The 15,233-nt window shown below is 43.4% G+C and overlaps 1 protein-coding gene across 1 annotated transcript in view; it reads left to right on the forward strand.

The window, feature by feature from the left end:
• The window catches only part of hpn (hepsin), a 49,241-nt gene that overhangs the window by 15,096 nt on the left and 18,912 nt on the right, over positions 1–15,233 (forward strand). The window contains exons 2-7 of the mRNA XM_034175314.1: positions 284–391; positions 2,086–2,127; positions 2,228–2,357; positions 10,680–10,799; positions 10,876–10,916; positions 11,137–11,302. Of these exons, the coding sequence (XP_034031205.1) occupies positions 284–391; positions 2,086–2,127; positions 2,228–2,357; positions 10,680–10,799; positions 10,876–10,916; positions 11,137–11,302 (607 nt within the window). The remainder of the gene's footprint in view (positions 1–283; positions 392–2,085; positions 2,128–2,227; positions 2,358–10,679; positions 10,800–10,875; positions 10,917–11,136; positions 11,303–15,233) is intronic.

Below are 15,233 nucleotides of genomic sequence, written 5' to 3' on the forward strand. Positions count from 1 at the left end.
GGTTGTGACACTAAATGTGCTGCAGGGTTGAATGAGACTTTGCAGAAGCTGCTTGTAACGTGGTTGAAGAACCCGGAAGACCTCACATTAAATGCTACCGCTTCCTTCTTCCTGTGTCATTATGCTAAACGTTTGTGTTTATAGCAAAAACATCGGCAACAACACAAGTAACCAAAGTCATTGTTCTAACTTCATCACTTTGAAGTTCTCAATGACAAGAATCTTTCTGTTGGCTGGTCTTTTACATGAGACATGATGCGAATGTATGTATTTGTGTCCACAGGTGGAAAGGCCATCTCTCTGACCTGTGTGCTGACACCTTGCCGCGTGGTCGGCGTGTGCGTGATACTGATGACTTTGGGAGCCATCGGAGCTGCTGTGTGGGCCGTAGGTCAGATCATTTTATCTCTAAAAAAAACACGACTGCTGTTGACTTTTCAAGGGATTTTTTTTTTTTTTTTTTTTATTAGGACATTTACAGTCTGACAGTCTGAGACCACTATGTCCACCCAGCACAAAGGGCCACACGATTACAACCCAAGTGTTGCTGCGAGTTTCCTCTGCAGACAGAAATTTGCAATAGCACTCAATAGTACCACAAATATGTAAGCTATGGTGGCTGGTAGGGACCACAACACTTGCCGTTAAAGGCAACACTAACAGGGCTATTCTACAAGGCGCTGTTCTGCTACACTCGCTCACGATCCAAAAAAGTGTGAAAACAGGATGAATCGGTGTCGCAGACCGAACGGTCCACCCCTAAAAATCAGTCCACCTTTTGCATCTGCGCATGCATCATTTCGGACCACAGCAGCACATCTGAGACGGAGTCTCTTCACCCAAAGCAATCAGATGGATTAATGGGATTATTAACCATCACATGATAAAGGTAAAACCTCTTAAATCATTCTAAAGTCAGTTTGAAGCAGAAACAAGGCCGTTTTAAGCAGAAACGAGGCGAAATTTCGTGAAGCTTTGAAATGTCCAACACGCAGTAAACGCATCAGCTAGCGGCTCATTTAGCCGCGGCACTCTGATCCCTTCTGCCACCTTTTATTAAGAAATAATGCTGAATTTATGTGGAAATGATTGTTGTACAAAAGCTTCAGATATGTCGCTGAGATAGATGACTGGTGTGCAGTTTGAAGCAGAAATGAGGTGTTAATCTGTGAACCGCGTCATTGGGGGGGACTGATTTCAACGGGTTCAAATGTACATATTTGGAGCTGATGATGGCCGTAACTGCTGCATATACCAAATTTGATCTAGATGGATCAAGAAGTTACTGTGAAGCTTCAAAACGTGCCCCGATTTGCTATTTGGGATGAAACAGGAAGAAACAGCGCTTTGTGAAATAGCCCCAAGACCTGTGTAGAAAACACAAATACAAAAAAAAAGACACCCACCCAGATGCATCAATTCTACAGCAGGTAGCTGCATTAAAAAATGTCTTGTAAATTGAGAAAATTGAGTGCAAACACAGAGAACAAAAGCAAATATAACCTACAGCACTTGTAAAAATGTAATCATGTCTGCTGCAAACACACACACACACACACACACACACACACACACACACACACACACACACACACACACACACACACACACACACACACACACACACACACACACACACACACACACACACACACACTAACTAAAAGATGTGCTGCAGATAACCACAATGACAAGGCGACAAATACAAAAAGAGATTTCTGCCCAAAGGACCTTTACTGCACCATCCAGTGCATCAGAAATCCAACAATAAAACTTGAAAATATAGCTACTAGCTAAAGCGACTAATTATAAAACAAAATTCAGTAAAAAAAAAAAAAAAACTGCTACATACTCTGTTCATCTTTCTGCCATATGCAAATTAGATGTGATTACATCATCACATAATGTAGCAACTTTTAGTATCATTTCTGAGAGCCAACAGCAACTTCTTGTGAGATTTGTTTGGCAACACTATAAATAAATAAATAACTAAATACATAAAAAAAAAATTTGATCAGAAATCTCTTAGACGTAGCTATGATTTGATGCTTTACAATCTTCACGGTTGACTGCTTTTCTTTGTAGTCACATATTGCACAATGGAGGAAGACATGGGGCTGTATGATGGTGAGTGAGAGGACAAAACTACCTGAGTGTAAATTATTATCATTATGGATTAGGCATTATTGCGCCGTACTAGTTTCAAACCCAGCTTCCTCCACTCCAGTCCAGGTGAATTCTGCTGACCAGCGTCTCAGAGTCTTTGACACTGCCCAGAGAAGGTGGCGTCAGGTGTGTTCCTCTTCAGCCAATGAGCTGCTGGCGAGCATCAGCTGTGAAGAAGTCGGCTTTGTCAGGTGAGATGATTTTTAACACAGTGTTGCATCCTTGTAGTACGTGTGCACATATCTCCACTCCTGTCATACCACATTTACAGTGTATCAGGCTGCAAGAACATCCAGGCTACTTGCTCATAGTCATGAGATAACTATTTTATGACCACTGTGTGTGTCTTAATGTTTTATTGTGATGTTAATTGAATTTTTATCTGTGTGTGCCTTTTGTAAAGGACTTTGTGACTTTCTTTGTCTGTGAAAGGTGGTATATAAATAAACATTACTTACTTGCTGGTGACACATCATCATTTTTGTGTTGGGTGCAAAATCACATCGGGTGGGCATTGAATACATCGTCCACTATTGTTAGTCTGCAGGATGTACGTTCATGATGCACATTGTTAATGAGCTTTCTGAATAAAATAGGCATAGTGCATTTAAAGACCAGGAATCGTTTACAACTTGCACCGTGGGTTTGCTGTCCGGTTTTCCTACAACGATATACTGTGCTATGAAAGAGACCAAGACTGAGGTGCACTGTTGATCTGTGTGAATAAAATAAACTTACATCAGTGAGTTAATGTACTTTTAAAACTTGCATTGCAGCTCTTTGTTAAAATCCGCAGTAACGCTAATTTATCAGGCTGTTTCCATTTGGGCATCCTTAGATATAAACATAATGTTCAACCACTGCAACTACGATTTAGCATTTGTTTTGATGGACAACTAACTTATCACTAGAGAGTTTCTAATTGCACTACACAAACGGACAACCACTAATATCGAGACACAAGTCCACATTCCAGTAAAGACGTTCTCAGCAGTAAGTACGTAGGTCGCTCTTACCCTAGCAAACAAACTCAAAACAGACACCAGACTACAAACATTCAAGTTGTAGCATTACTATGTCCATGACAGTATTCCAGTGATGATGTTACAGAGCCAACACTCGCCTCCTCGGCACTGCAAGAGCAGTCCTTGAATTTTTAATATGAAGTTTGAAAATCCCCGCAAAGTGCTAATATGACAAATGTAGTTTTTTGCCACCTTTTTCAATATAGCGTGCAGGTGTTGCAAATGGAATTGCTGGCATGTGATGTTTATATTGTTTTAAAAATGGCAGTTGCACACCACACACAAAATCAACATTTCAATCAATCAACATTTATTTATAAAGCGCTTTGCAGCACCGACTGGTGTCCAAAGTGCTTAACATTAAAAACACAAATTTACAAAAATAAAACACACATAAAATAAAATTTTTAAAACAACACATAAAAAAGAACATAAAAATAACAGAACATGTCACCTCCCCACTAAGTGTTAAAAGCCAGTTTAAATAAATAAGTCTTTAACTAGGATTTAAAAAGTGCTAGGTCAGGAATACAACCCCTGGCAAAAATTATGGAATCACCGGCCTCAGAGGATGTTCATTCAGTTGTTTAATTTTGTAGAAAAAAAGCAGATCACAAACATGACACAAAACTAAAGTCATTTCAAATGGCAACTTTCTGGCTTTAAGAAACACTATAAGAAATCAGGGAAAAAAAGATTGTGGCAGTCAGTAACGGTTACTTTTTTAGATCAAGCAGAGGAAAAAAATATGGAATCACTCAATTCTGAGGAATAAATTATGGAATCACCCTGTAAATTTTCATCCCCCAAATTAACACCTGCATCAAATCAGATCTGCTCATTGACATTGACCCTATGTGTCTTTTTGCAAGGAATGTTTTTGCAGTTTTTGCTCTATGGCAAGATGCATTATCATCTTGAAAAATGATTTCATCATCCCCAAACATCCTTTCAATTGTCCAAAATATCAACATAAACTTGTGCATTTATTGATGATGTAATGACAGCCATCTCCCCAGTGCCTTTACCTGACATGCAGCCCCATATCATCAATGACTGTGGAAATTTACATGTTCTCTTCAGGCAGTCATCTTTATAAATCTCATTGGAAAGGCACCAAACAAAAGTTCCAGTATCATCACCTTGCCCAATGCAGATTCGAGATTCATCACTGAATATGACTTTCATCCAGTCATCCACAGTCCACAATTGCTTTTCCTTAGCCCATTGTAACCTTGTTTTTTTCTGTTTAGGTGTTAATGATGCCTTTCGTTTAGCTTTTCTGTATGTAAATCCCATTTCCTTTAGGCGGTCTTACAGTTCGGTCACAGACGTTGACTCCAGTTTCCTCCCATTCGTTCCTCATTTGTTTTGTTGTACATTTTTCGATTTTTGAGACATATTGCTTTAAGTTTTCTGTCTTGACGCTTTGATGTCTTCCTTGGTCTACCAGTATGTTTGCCTTTAACAACCTTCCCATGTTGTTTGTATTTGGTCCAGAGTTTAGACTCAGCTGACTGTGAACAACCAACATCTTTTGCAACATTGCGTGATGATTTACTCTCTTTTAAGAGTTTGATAATCCTCTCCTTTGTTTCAATTGACATCTCTCGTGTTGGAGCCATGATTCATGTCAGTCCACTTGGTGCAACAGCTCTCCAAGGTGTGTTCACTCCTTTTTAGATGCAGACTAACGAGCAGATCTGATATGATGCAGGTGTTAGTTTTCGGGATGAAAATTTACAGGGTGATTCCATAATTTTTTCCTCAGAATTGAGTGATTCCATATTTTTTTCCTCTGCTTGGTCTAAAAAAGTAACCGTTACTGACTGCCACAATCTTTTTTTCTTGATTTCTTATAGTGTTTCTTAAAGCCAGAAAGTTGCCATTTGAAATGACTTTAGTTTTGTGTCATGTCTGTGATCTGCTTTTTTTCTACAAAATTAAACAACTGAATGAACATCCTCCAAGGCCGGTGATTCCATAATTTTTGCCAGGGGTTGTAGTACGTAACTCAAGAGGTAGCTCATTCCACAGTCTCGGGCCAGCTACCGCGAAAGCATGATCACCCCAGCGTTTATATCTTGACCTTGGAACATCTAAGTAAAGCTGGCCAGACGCCCTTAATGTCCTACTGTAGGTGTGCAAAGTTAAAATTTCAGACAAGTAGGGAGGTGCAAGGCCATAAATAGCTTTAAAAACAAACATTAAAATTTTAAAATCAATTCTAAAACGAACTGGAAGCCAGTGGAGTGAGTACAGGACGGGCGTAATATGCTCACGTCTAAAAGTGTTTGTTAAAAGATGAACAGCAGCATTCTGCACCAACTGGAGATGTGCAAGAGACGACTGATTAATGCCAGAATAAAGTGCATTACAATAATCAAGTCTGGAGCTGATGAAAGCATGAATGGCTGTCTCAAGATCACGTCTACTGAGAAAGTGCTTTATTTAGCCAAAAGGCGAAGTTGGAAAAAACTAGCTTTGACAACACAATTTATCTGTTGATCGAACCTCAAACAGCTGTCAAATATCACTCCCAAATTCTTGACAGCTGGTTTTACATAGTTAGCCAAAGCACCAAAATTTGGTGTTACCACATTTGGTATGCCAGAGCGCTCAAACACCATGATCTCAGTTTTACCATCATTCAGGTAAAGGAAGTTTTGGGACAGCCACTGCTTTACATCACAAATACAATTAAATAATGATGACAAAGCATCACTCCCATTAGTCCTCACAGGCAGATAGATTTGCAGATCATCTGCATAACAATGAAAGGACAGGTTGTGCTGGGTTATAATTGACCCCAATGGCAGAATGTACAAAGAAAATAGAATCGGCCCAAGGACAGATCCCTGCAGCACTCCACAGCACAGAGGAGCAGTTGATGAGGAAAGGTCCCCAATCATGACAGAAAAGCTCCTTTCAGCCAAATATGATCTAAACCACTTAAGTGCAGGACCATGAATGCCAATAAAATGTTCCAACCGGGAAACAAGTACTGTGTGATCCACAGTATCAAAGGCTGCTGTGAGGTCCAACAGAACCAGCACAGCAGGATTCCCTGCATCCACCGACAGAGTAATATCATTATGAACTTTTAAAAGTGCTGACTCAGTGCTATGTTGCGATCTAAACCCAAACTGGAATTTTTCAAGGATGAGATTGTCTTCTAAAAATGATTGTAACTGTAAAAAGACAACCTTTTCTAAAACCTTAGATAGAAATGGCAGATGAGAGACAGGTCTAAAATAGGATAAAACTGATGAGTCCAGGTGAGGTTTTTTAAGAAGAGGTCGAACCACAGCATGTTTAAAAGCAGCTGGAACAGACCCTGATCTAAGACAAGCATTGATAAAAGTTAGGAGACCCTCCCCAACAGTATTAAAAACCTCCTTCAGCACCTTAGCTGGAACAACATCAAAAGGACAACTTGTAGATTTTATAAGTGTTTTACAACACCAGCGAGAGATGCAAAAGAAATGGGCTCAAACTGTTCGAGCACAGCAGAATGTGCACGAGGAGCAGACAACTCAACATTACAGCTCTGATCAGCGTTCTGTCTGACTGATGAAACCTTATCAATAAAAAACTGAAGAAACTCCTCACAGGTTGTGGTTGTAGCGTCCAACAAAACAGAGGTGTGTGGATTTACAACTGAGTTTATAGTCTGAAATAACACTCTGGGACGATGACAACTGCTCGAAATAATATGAGACAGATATTGTGCTTTTGCCTCCTTCACAGCCTTCTGATAGTCAGTCAGACTGTCCCTCAGAAAACCCAGAGACACCTGTAGTTTGTCCTTTTTCCATTTTCTCTCCGCCCGTCTGCAGCGTTGTCTGAGGGCACGGGTTGTGGCATTTAACCAGGGGTCGGATTTTGATTTCCTGGATTTGCAGCGCATCGGTGCAACAGAGTCCAAAATTACTGTGCATGTAGAGTGGAAAGAAGAGAGGATGTTATCTGGGAGTAATGGAGAAACCAGTCCATTCATGGCATAAAACTGAGAGTCCATGAAGGCAGCAGCAAAGTCCCCCGCTGTCGAGGAGGTGACCAAATGGTGGCGAGAGACAGGAACAAGTGGCTTACTAGCAAATGGAGGAGCAGTAAATTCAAAAATAACAGGAAAGTGATCTGAAATAGCAATGTCTGATATGTCCTTAAGTGAAACTGAGAGCCCAAAAGAAATAACCAGGTCCAACGTGTGTCCAAGATTATGTGTTGGTCCATCCACAACTTGTGTTAGACCAAAAGAGTTCAGGAGGCTTTTAAAATCATCAGCCAGCTGATTAGAAGGACAACAGATATGAATATTAAAATCACCACAGACCAAAAATTTATCATATTTTGGGATAAAATCTGCCAGAAACTCAGAAAACTCCTGAATAAAATCCTTATTAAATTTTGGTGGACGATAAACAACAGCACAGAGCACAGGACAGTCGAACTCCATCACAAACAACTGAAGTTCAAAAGTGGAGTAGACATTAGAAGATAAAAATCGGCATTTAAAACTGTCTTTAAAAACCGTGGCCACACCACCGCCTCGACCTGATGCTCGCGGGGAGCTGAAAAACGAGCAGCCGGGGGGGAGGAGCTCAGAAAAGGCGCTATTTTCACCTGGTTTCAACCAGGTCTCCGTTAACAGGAGAAAGTCCAGATCATGACTGGAGAAAAAGTCATTCAAAATGAAAGTCTTACTTGTGAGTGACCTTGTGTTGACGAGCGCCACACGGACTGAGCGCACGTTAGTCTGCTGCGAGACACGACTGAGCGGCTGCATGCAGCCACGACTGCAGCTCCTCACAGGACGGCGACGCGGGAGTGGAGACCCGGCACCCCGGACAACCGGCCGGAGCCACCGATAGCGAAAAGTCAGGGAACGCTGCACGTCGTAGCCGTCATATGGTGTGAAGAATCTGGCTATGAATTGTCGTGGAGCATGTTTGCAGGAAACAGCCAGGCACACTCTGAGCCGAACACGGACTCTTCCTCTCTTCCCGTGTCCTCTGCGACGCAGACGCTGAGGCAACACGCCAAGCGGCCGGCGTAGAAAGTCTGGTACGGACGCTAAGACAGGCGGCGGGGCAGCTGCGTCCCTGGCTGTCCGCCCGAGCCAGGAACAGCAAAATTCTCCAGCGAAGCCCGAATGCTGATAAGAGTCTGGCGATCATACACCAGGAGCGGTGACACATTCCATGCAACAAAGTGCAAAAACAATAAAAACGACACTAAAAGAAGCGAGTGCCGACGGCAGGCCACATACAATGGCGCCATCTTGACCATCTTGACAAAATACCACAATGAAGTTGCTGATTATGTTGGCAAACATTGCCATGAACCATGTTACCCCGAGGCTACTCACCTGTTAGTGCTGGCCATCATGTACGCTGAACTTAAAAATACCTGTTAATATTGACAGTAATTAGTGTTGTTTGTTCATTCATTCATTTTCTGCCACTTAGCAGGGTTCAGGCCCACACTTGCATATCTTCAACTAAGTCCACTTACTGTCCCTGGAGGATTCTGAAGGAGTTCCCAAGCCCTCTTGGAAATAATCTCCAGTGTGTCCTGGGTCTTCACCAGGGCCTCCTCCCAGTTGCACGTGCCTGGAAGACCTGGAGGGACCACCAGAGGGCATCCTCATCACATGTCTGAACCAGCTGGCTGCTTTACATATGAAGAAGCAGTGGCTCATGTCCGAGTCCCTCCTGGATAGTCAAGCTTTTCACTCTGTCACAGAGTATAAGCCCAGATACCCAATAGAGGAATCTAATTTCTGCTCCTTGTATTCATGACCTTGTTCTTTTGGCCACTGCCCAAAGTTCATGACCATAGATAAGAATAGCAGCTTAAATCGACTGGTAAATCAAGAGTCTCATCTTTTGGCTCAGCTCTGTCTTCACCACGATGGTCCACTGCAGCATCTTCAAGACCTCAGATAACTGTAGTCTGTCTATCGATGTCATATCGATCTTATCCCCACTAGTGTACAAGAGCCTGAGATAACTGAACTCCTCCACTGAGGCAGTGCCTCTCCACTGATCCAGAGGAGACAAGCCACTCTTGTCTGATAGAGGACCATTGTCTCAGATTTGGAGGTGCTGATCCTCATCCCAGTCACTTCACACTTGGTCTCAAACCTGCCCAGTGCACATCGGAGGTCACTGTCTGATGAAGCCAACAAAACCACATCATCTGCAAAAAGCAGACACGTAATTCTGAGGTCACCAAACTGGACACTCTTCAATCCATGACTGCACCTTGAAATCCCGTCCATTTAAAATCAAGAAGTATTATGGACAAGGGGCAACACCCACCAGGAACAGGTCTGATGCCATCCTGAGAATGCAAACACACTCCTACTTTGGTCGAATAGAGACCAGATTGCACATTGTAGCAGTTCCGGTACTAGTTCCAGTACCCCATACTCCTGCAACACTACCCACAGGGCACCTTGGTGGACCTGGTTGATTAGAGTATCAACAGTAGTGAAAGCTATTGTTTTTTTTATATTACCTTTTTTAAGAACTTTAGTCAAATTTAATAAGTCGTGCACTGTCCTCCTGCTGACTGTGGACATGTTGCTATGGAGTTGTTTTATTTATGTATTTTTTTGCTGTGAAAATTCCATGTAATATGTTTGTCAAACACTAAAGTAACTTGTGCACCATCAGTTCTCTGCCATGAGGTCTCTGCATATTTTTGTCGCACTCTGTAGTTATTTTCCAACTTGCAGTATTGTACAAAAACTGAAACACCTTTACCTTCGGTGTGTCATCATTCCTAGTCGCAATTTGCAACTTCCAAGGTAACTGAGTGTGGTATAAAATTAAGGTAAAGATTAGTGGAGGTCATGTGTTTGGACAGTAGAGTTGTTATCCTGGAGTCAGGTCATGCACGTTAGGCTAACCTTACTAGTTATCCTTATGAGACTCATGTAAGGTAAAACCACTGGCTGTTGTTTATTCTGACAATTCTCTTCTTGTTTACCTGCATCACTTACAGGGAGGAACGTAACAACAGGTATTGTAGTTCTTTGAAGGGTGATGAAACTGACCGCAAGCGATGCAATACCGTAGAAGGTTGGCATGGGTGTCAGTGTGTATGCCAATAGCGAAAATGAGATGGAGGGCGTCTTTGCCTGTTTTTCTTTAGTTGGTAGACTTTTGTCCTTCAGTAGTAAGTCCCTTCGGCTGCTCCCTCGTTTTTGTACTCGGGGTTGCCACAGCAAATCCAAGGTGGATCTGCATGTTGAATTGAAGTTTTACGCCGGATGCCCTTCCTGACGCAACTCCACCTTACATGGAAAAATATGGTAGGGGTGGGATTCGAACCGGGAACCTTCCACACTGAAACCAAGTGCATTATCCACTTGGCCACCACCCCTACACTTTTGTCCTTCAGTAGACTTGTATGATTTCATGAGTGCTGCCTCTCTGTTATTGTGAATTCATGCATTCACATGACTGTGTGTTACAGTGTGGTGAACTACTCCGTCACGTTAGTCCAAGAGGGCAGCAGTGATGGTGGCGACTACTTCTGTGTCAGAGAAGATGAGCTCAGCTTTGGCAAGAAAATACAAGATTCGTTGTTCCCATGGTAACGAAGGTGTCCTGCAGTCATCTAAACCCTTCTGCTCCGTTAATCTGCTTGACTTTGCCTGTCTTTGTTTCAGTGACTGTGACAGCAGGGAGGTTCTCACATTGTTGTGCCAAGGTAAGACCTGCAGCCACATCCCTATCCTTTCTGGCACACTTTCTCACACCTCTGATCTTTTTCCACTTGGTGGGTGTGCTGTTATCCACCCTTGTGCTCTTTCTCCTCTCTGTCTAAAGTTTCCTCTTCTCCACCTCCTGTAGTCCAGCATTCACCCGCCATTTCCTTGTCTTCTCCTTGTTTATTGAGGGAGTAAAGGCATTTTTCTTTCATGTGGCAGACTGCGGCAGGCGTATTTTTGCAGCAGACCGTATAGTCGGTGGTGTGGATGCCAGGCATGGCAACTGGCCCTGGCAGGTCAGTCTGCAGTATGATGGAGTTCATCGCTGTGGAGGATCCATCATCTCCAGCCGCTGGATCGCCTCTGCAGCTCATTGCTTCCCAGGGTAAGTAATGGAAAAAATAGATGTTTGCATTTTTAAGTGTAATTAACCACAGACACTGTTTGGATGGTTTTCAAATGGAAAACAAGGGAATTAGCTTAATATTGGTGAGGTCAGGTCTGGGAGCATGCACTGCTGGTGTCGCAATATGGGACACCCATGCATAGTCGCGAGCACCAACGGCGTAAAGCGTAACTAGGGGGTCTGGGGTGTGCCCGGACCCACACAACTGTGGAACTAATGGGCATCCCACACACATTCATACAGACATGGCGGTAAATCATGCCAAATGAAGGATGGTTGGCAGCTCTGTGGTAACTCGTGAGGAAATTGAGCAACCCGATGTACCCGATGTACCTGATTTACCTGATGTACCTGAGGAGGTCTTGGAAGATCTGTTTCTGTCTGTTTCTCTCGTTTTTTTTGTGTGTTTTTGGTGTTTCTCAGGTTTAACACTTCACAAATCGAGTCTCTGCTGGTATATGATCGCCAGTCCCTCTTGGATCTACAACAAAATGTTGGAGTTTTAAGTGTTTTTAACCGTTATGGATCGAAACCTCTACCCCCGCTCCTATCGGAAATACCATCTCACCTGCTCCGGGCCCCAGCTCTGTCTTCCCGGCGGAGGCGTCATCGGCACCATGGCAAACGCAGTGGCCAGATGGTTAAGTTAAGGATTCTTCTGGCACACTCATTTTGTGGATTACATCCTGTGCAGGGTTCGTCGCGCTCCTTTACGGTGCCCTGGCGTCTCTTCGACCCTATTGATAGCTGTCTGGTAGCTGTTGTCGGCGTGGATGACGTCAATTTCATGTTACGCAATTTGGTGTCCCTGCAGCTCCGCCGGCGTAGGAGAAATCTCCATAACCTGAGGATGCCGCTCTGTGTTCAGCGATCCACTGGGCTACAAGCTCCAGTTCCTACCAGAATTTGCCTTGTGAATGCCAGATCGCTGGCAAACAAAAGTTTTATTCTCAGGGACTTATTCGATACCCGTGATCTGGATTTCCTTTGCGTTGCGGAGACGTGGATGAAAGCCGGTGAGTACAGCCCTGTCGTGGAACTTTTACCGGCCGATTGCTCCTTTTTTAACTCTCCACGGACACTGGGCCGGGGTGGAGGAACTTTGACTGTTTTTAATAGTTCTTTTACCTGCAAACAGTATCCTGCTTCCTTCTCCAGTTTTGAACTGACTGTTTTTGAGGTTGGTCGCAAAGACCAGGTGCTCTGCGCCGTCATCAACCGGCCTCCAAAATACAACAAGGAGTTTATAAATGAGTTTTCAAACTTCCTTGCAGAACTGTTGCCCAACTATGATCGTCTTCTTCTTGTTGGTGATTTTAATATCCATGTCTGCTGCACTGACAAGCCCATGGTGGAGGATTTTTTTAAACTTAGTGGACTCTTTTAATTTGAAGCAGTGGGTGTCTGGCTCCACACACCAACATGGACATACATCAGACTTGGTTTTTTCCCATGGTCTGCTTGTGTCAAACGTAGAAATCGGTGACTTTGTTTTTTCTGATCATGCACCAGTCTTTTTTAGTGTTGAACTCTCTTGTGTACCTGAGAAGTGCTGTGCATCTGTCAGACTCCGTCGGGCTTTTAACCCCCTCACTGCCGAACGTTTTTCTGCTGCCTTCTCTGCTGCCTGTGTGCTCCCCGTTTCACCTGTGGCTGACACGGAGGTTCTGTGTTGTCGGTTTAACTCCTCCTGCCTTTCTATAATGGACTCTGTGGCTCCTCTAAAATCCAGGCGGTCTCAATTAAATCAATTTCAATCAATCAATCAATTTTATTTATATAGCGCCAAATCACAACAAACAGTTGCCCCAAGGCGCTTTATATTGTAAGGCAAGGCCATACAATAATTACGTAAAAACCCCAACGGTCAAAACGAGCCCCTGTGAGCAAGCACTTGGCGACAGTGGGAAGGAAAAACTCCCTTTTAACAGGAAGAAACCTCCAGCAGAACCAGGCTCAGGGAGGGGCAGTCTTCTGCTGGGACTGGTTGGGGCTGAGGGAGAGAACCAGGAAAAAGACATGCTGTGGAGGGGAGCAGAGATCAATCACTAATGATTAAATGCAGAGTGGTGCATACAGAGCAAAAAGAGAAAGAAACACTCAGTGCATCATGGGAACTCCCCAGCAGTCTAAGTCTATAGCAGCATAACTAAGGGATGGTTCAGGGTCACCTGATCCAGCCCTAACTATAAGCTTTAGCAAAAAGGAAAGTTTTAAGCCTAATCTTAAAAGTAGAGAGGGTGTCTGTCTCCCTGATCCGAATTGGGAGCTGGTTCCACAGGAGAGGAGCCTGAAAGCTGAAGGCTCTGCCTCCCATTCTACTCTTACAAACCCTAGGAACTACAAGTAAGCCTGCAGTCTGAGAGCGAAGCGCTCTATTGGGGTGATATGGTACTATGAGGTCCCTAAGATAAGATGGGACCTGATTATTCAAAACCTTATAAGTAAGAAGAAGAATTTTAAATTCTATTCTAGAATTAACAGGAAGCAGGTCAGGTCTAAGTCTAGATCTGAACCCTGGCTTAATGAGAGAACCCGTGCTGCCAGACGGGAATGTCGCAGAGCTGAACGCAGGTGGAAGAAGGACAAGCTGCAGGTTTCATTTCTAATTTTAAAGAACCGTTGGGGCCACTATCAAAGCACTGTCAAACAGTCCAAAAGAGAGTATTTGTCACACATTGTAACGGAAAATTACAAGAATCCCCGTGTATTGTTCAGAACAATTGACTCTGTCCTGAATGTACCACAGCCTGTTTGTCTGGAAACATCCACTGACTTATGTAACAGCTTTCTTCATTTTTTTATTGACAAGGTTGCTTCTGCAAGAGCTCTCATTTCTCCACCCACCTTTGACCCCTCTGTCTCTGCTCCCTGCCCTGCGGTTTTTAACAGATTTGAACCTGCGACTCTGTCACAGTTAGAGGATGTGGTGGCTCATTTGAAACCATCGGGTTCCCCTTGTGATGTGGTCCCCCCCCGCTTTTTTAAAGAACTTTTTCCTACCTTAGGGCAGTCTGTTCTGACATTTTAAACAGCAGCCTATCCTCCGGTGTTGTCCCTGTTAGTTTTAAACACGCAGTCGTTCAGCCTTTGCTGAAGAAGCCTGGCCTCGACAACACTGAACTATCAAACTTTAGGCCTGTCTCCAAGCTGCCATTTGTCTCCAAGATCCTATGCACAACTTTTAACTTACCTTAATGAACATAACATTTCAGAGGTTTTTCAGTCTGGTTTTAAAATGTTGCATAGCACAGAAACTGCCCTTTTAAAGGTTTTTAATGGCAAATGATAGCGGCAACCATGTCATTCTTGTCCTGCTTGACCTGACTGCTGCTTTTGATACAATTGACCACAACATACTGATAAATCGTTTGCAGCAGCTTGTGGGCATCGGTGGTAGTGTCCTGGACTGGTTCAGGTCCTACTTAACTGGTAGGACTGTGTGTTGGCCTCGGGGTTTGTGAGTCCTCTTCTGCTTCACTTTTATATGGGGTCCCACAGGGTTCAATTCTTGGACCCCTACTCTTCTCCCTGTATTTGCTTCCCCTGGGGTCCATTCTCAGAAAGCATGGCATCAGCTTCCACTGCTATGCTGATGACAGCCAGCTATATGTCCCCCTAAAGAAAAATGATGCCTCTTCTCTTCAGCCCCTTTTGTCCTGCCTTGAGGATGTTAAAGCCTGGATGGCATTGATTTTTCTTAATTTTAATGAAAAGAAAACGGAGGTGATTGTTTTTGGCCCTAGCAGCTCCTGTTCTTCCTCACTTGTTGATCTGGGGCCTTTGTCAGCCTTTTTGAAATCTACCGTCACAAACTTGGGTTTTAAGATGGACAAGGATTTTAAACTGGACCACCAAATCAGTGCAGTAGTCAGATTGAGTTTCTTTCACTTAAGGCAGCTTGCTAAGG

Source organism: Thalassophryne amazonica, chromosome 7, assembly GCF_902500255.1.
Source record: "Thalassophryne amazonica chromosome 7, fThaAma1.1, whole genome shotgun sequence".
Lineage (NCBI taxonomy): Eukaryota > Metazoa > Chordata > Actinopteri > Batrachoidiformes > Batrachoididae > Thalassophryne > Thalassophryne amazonica.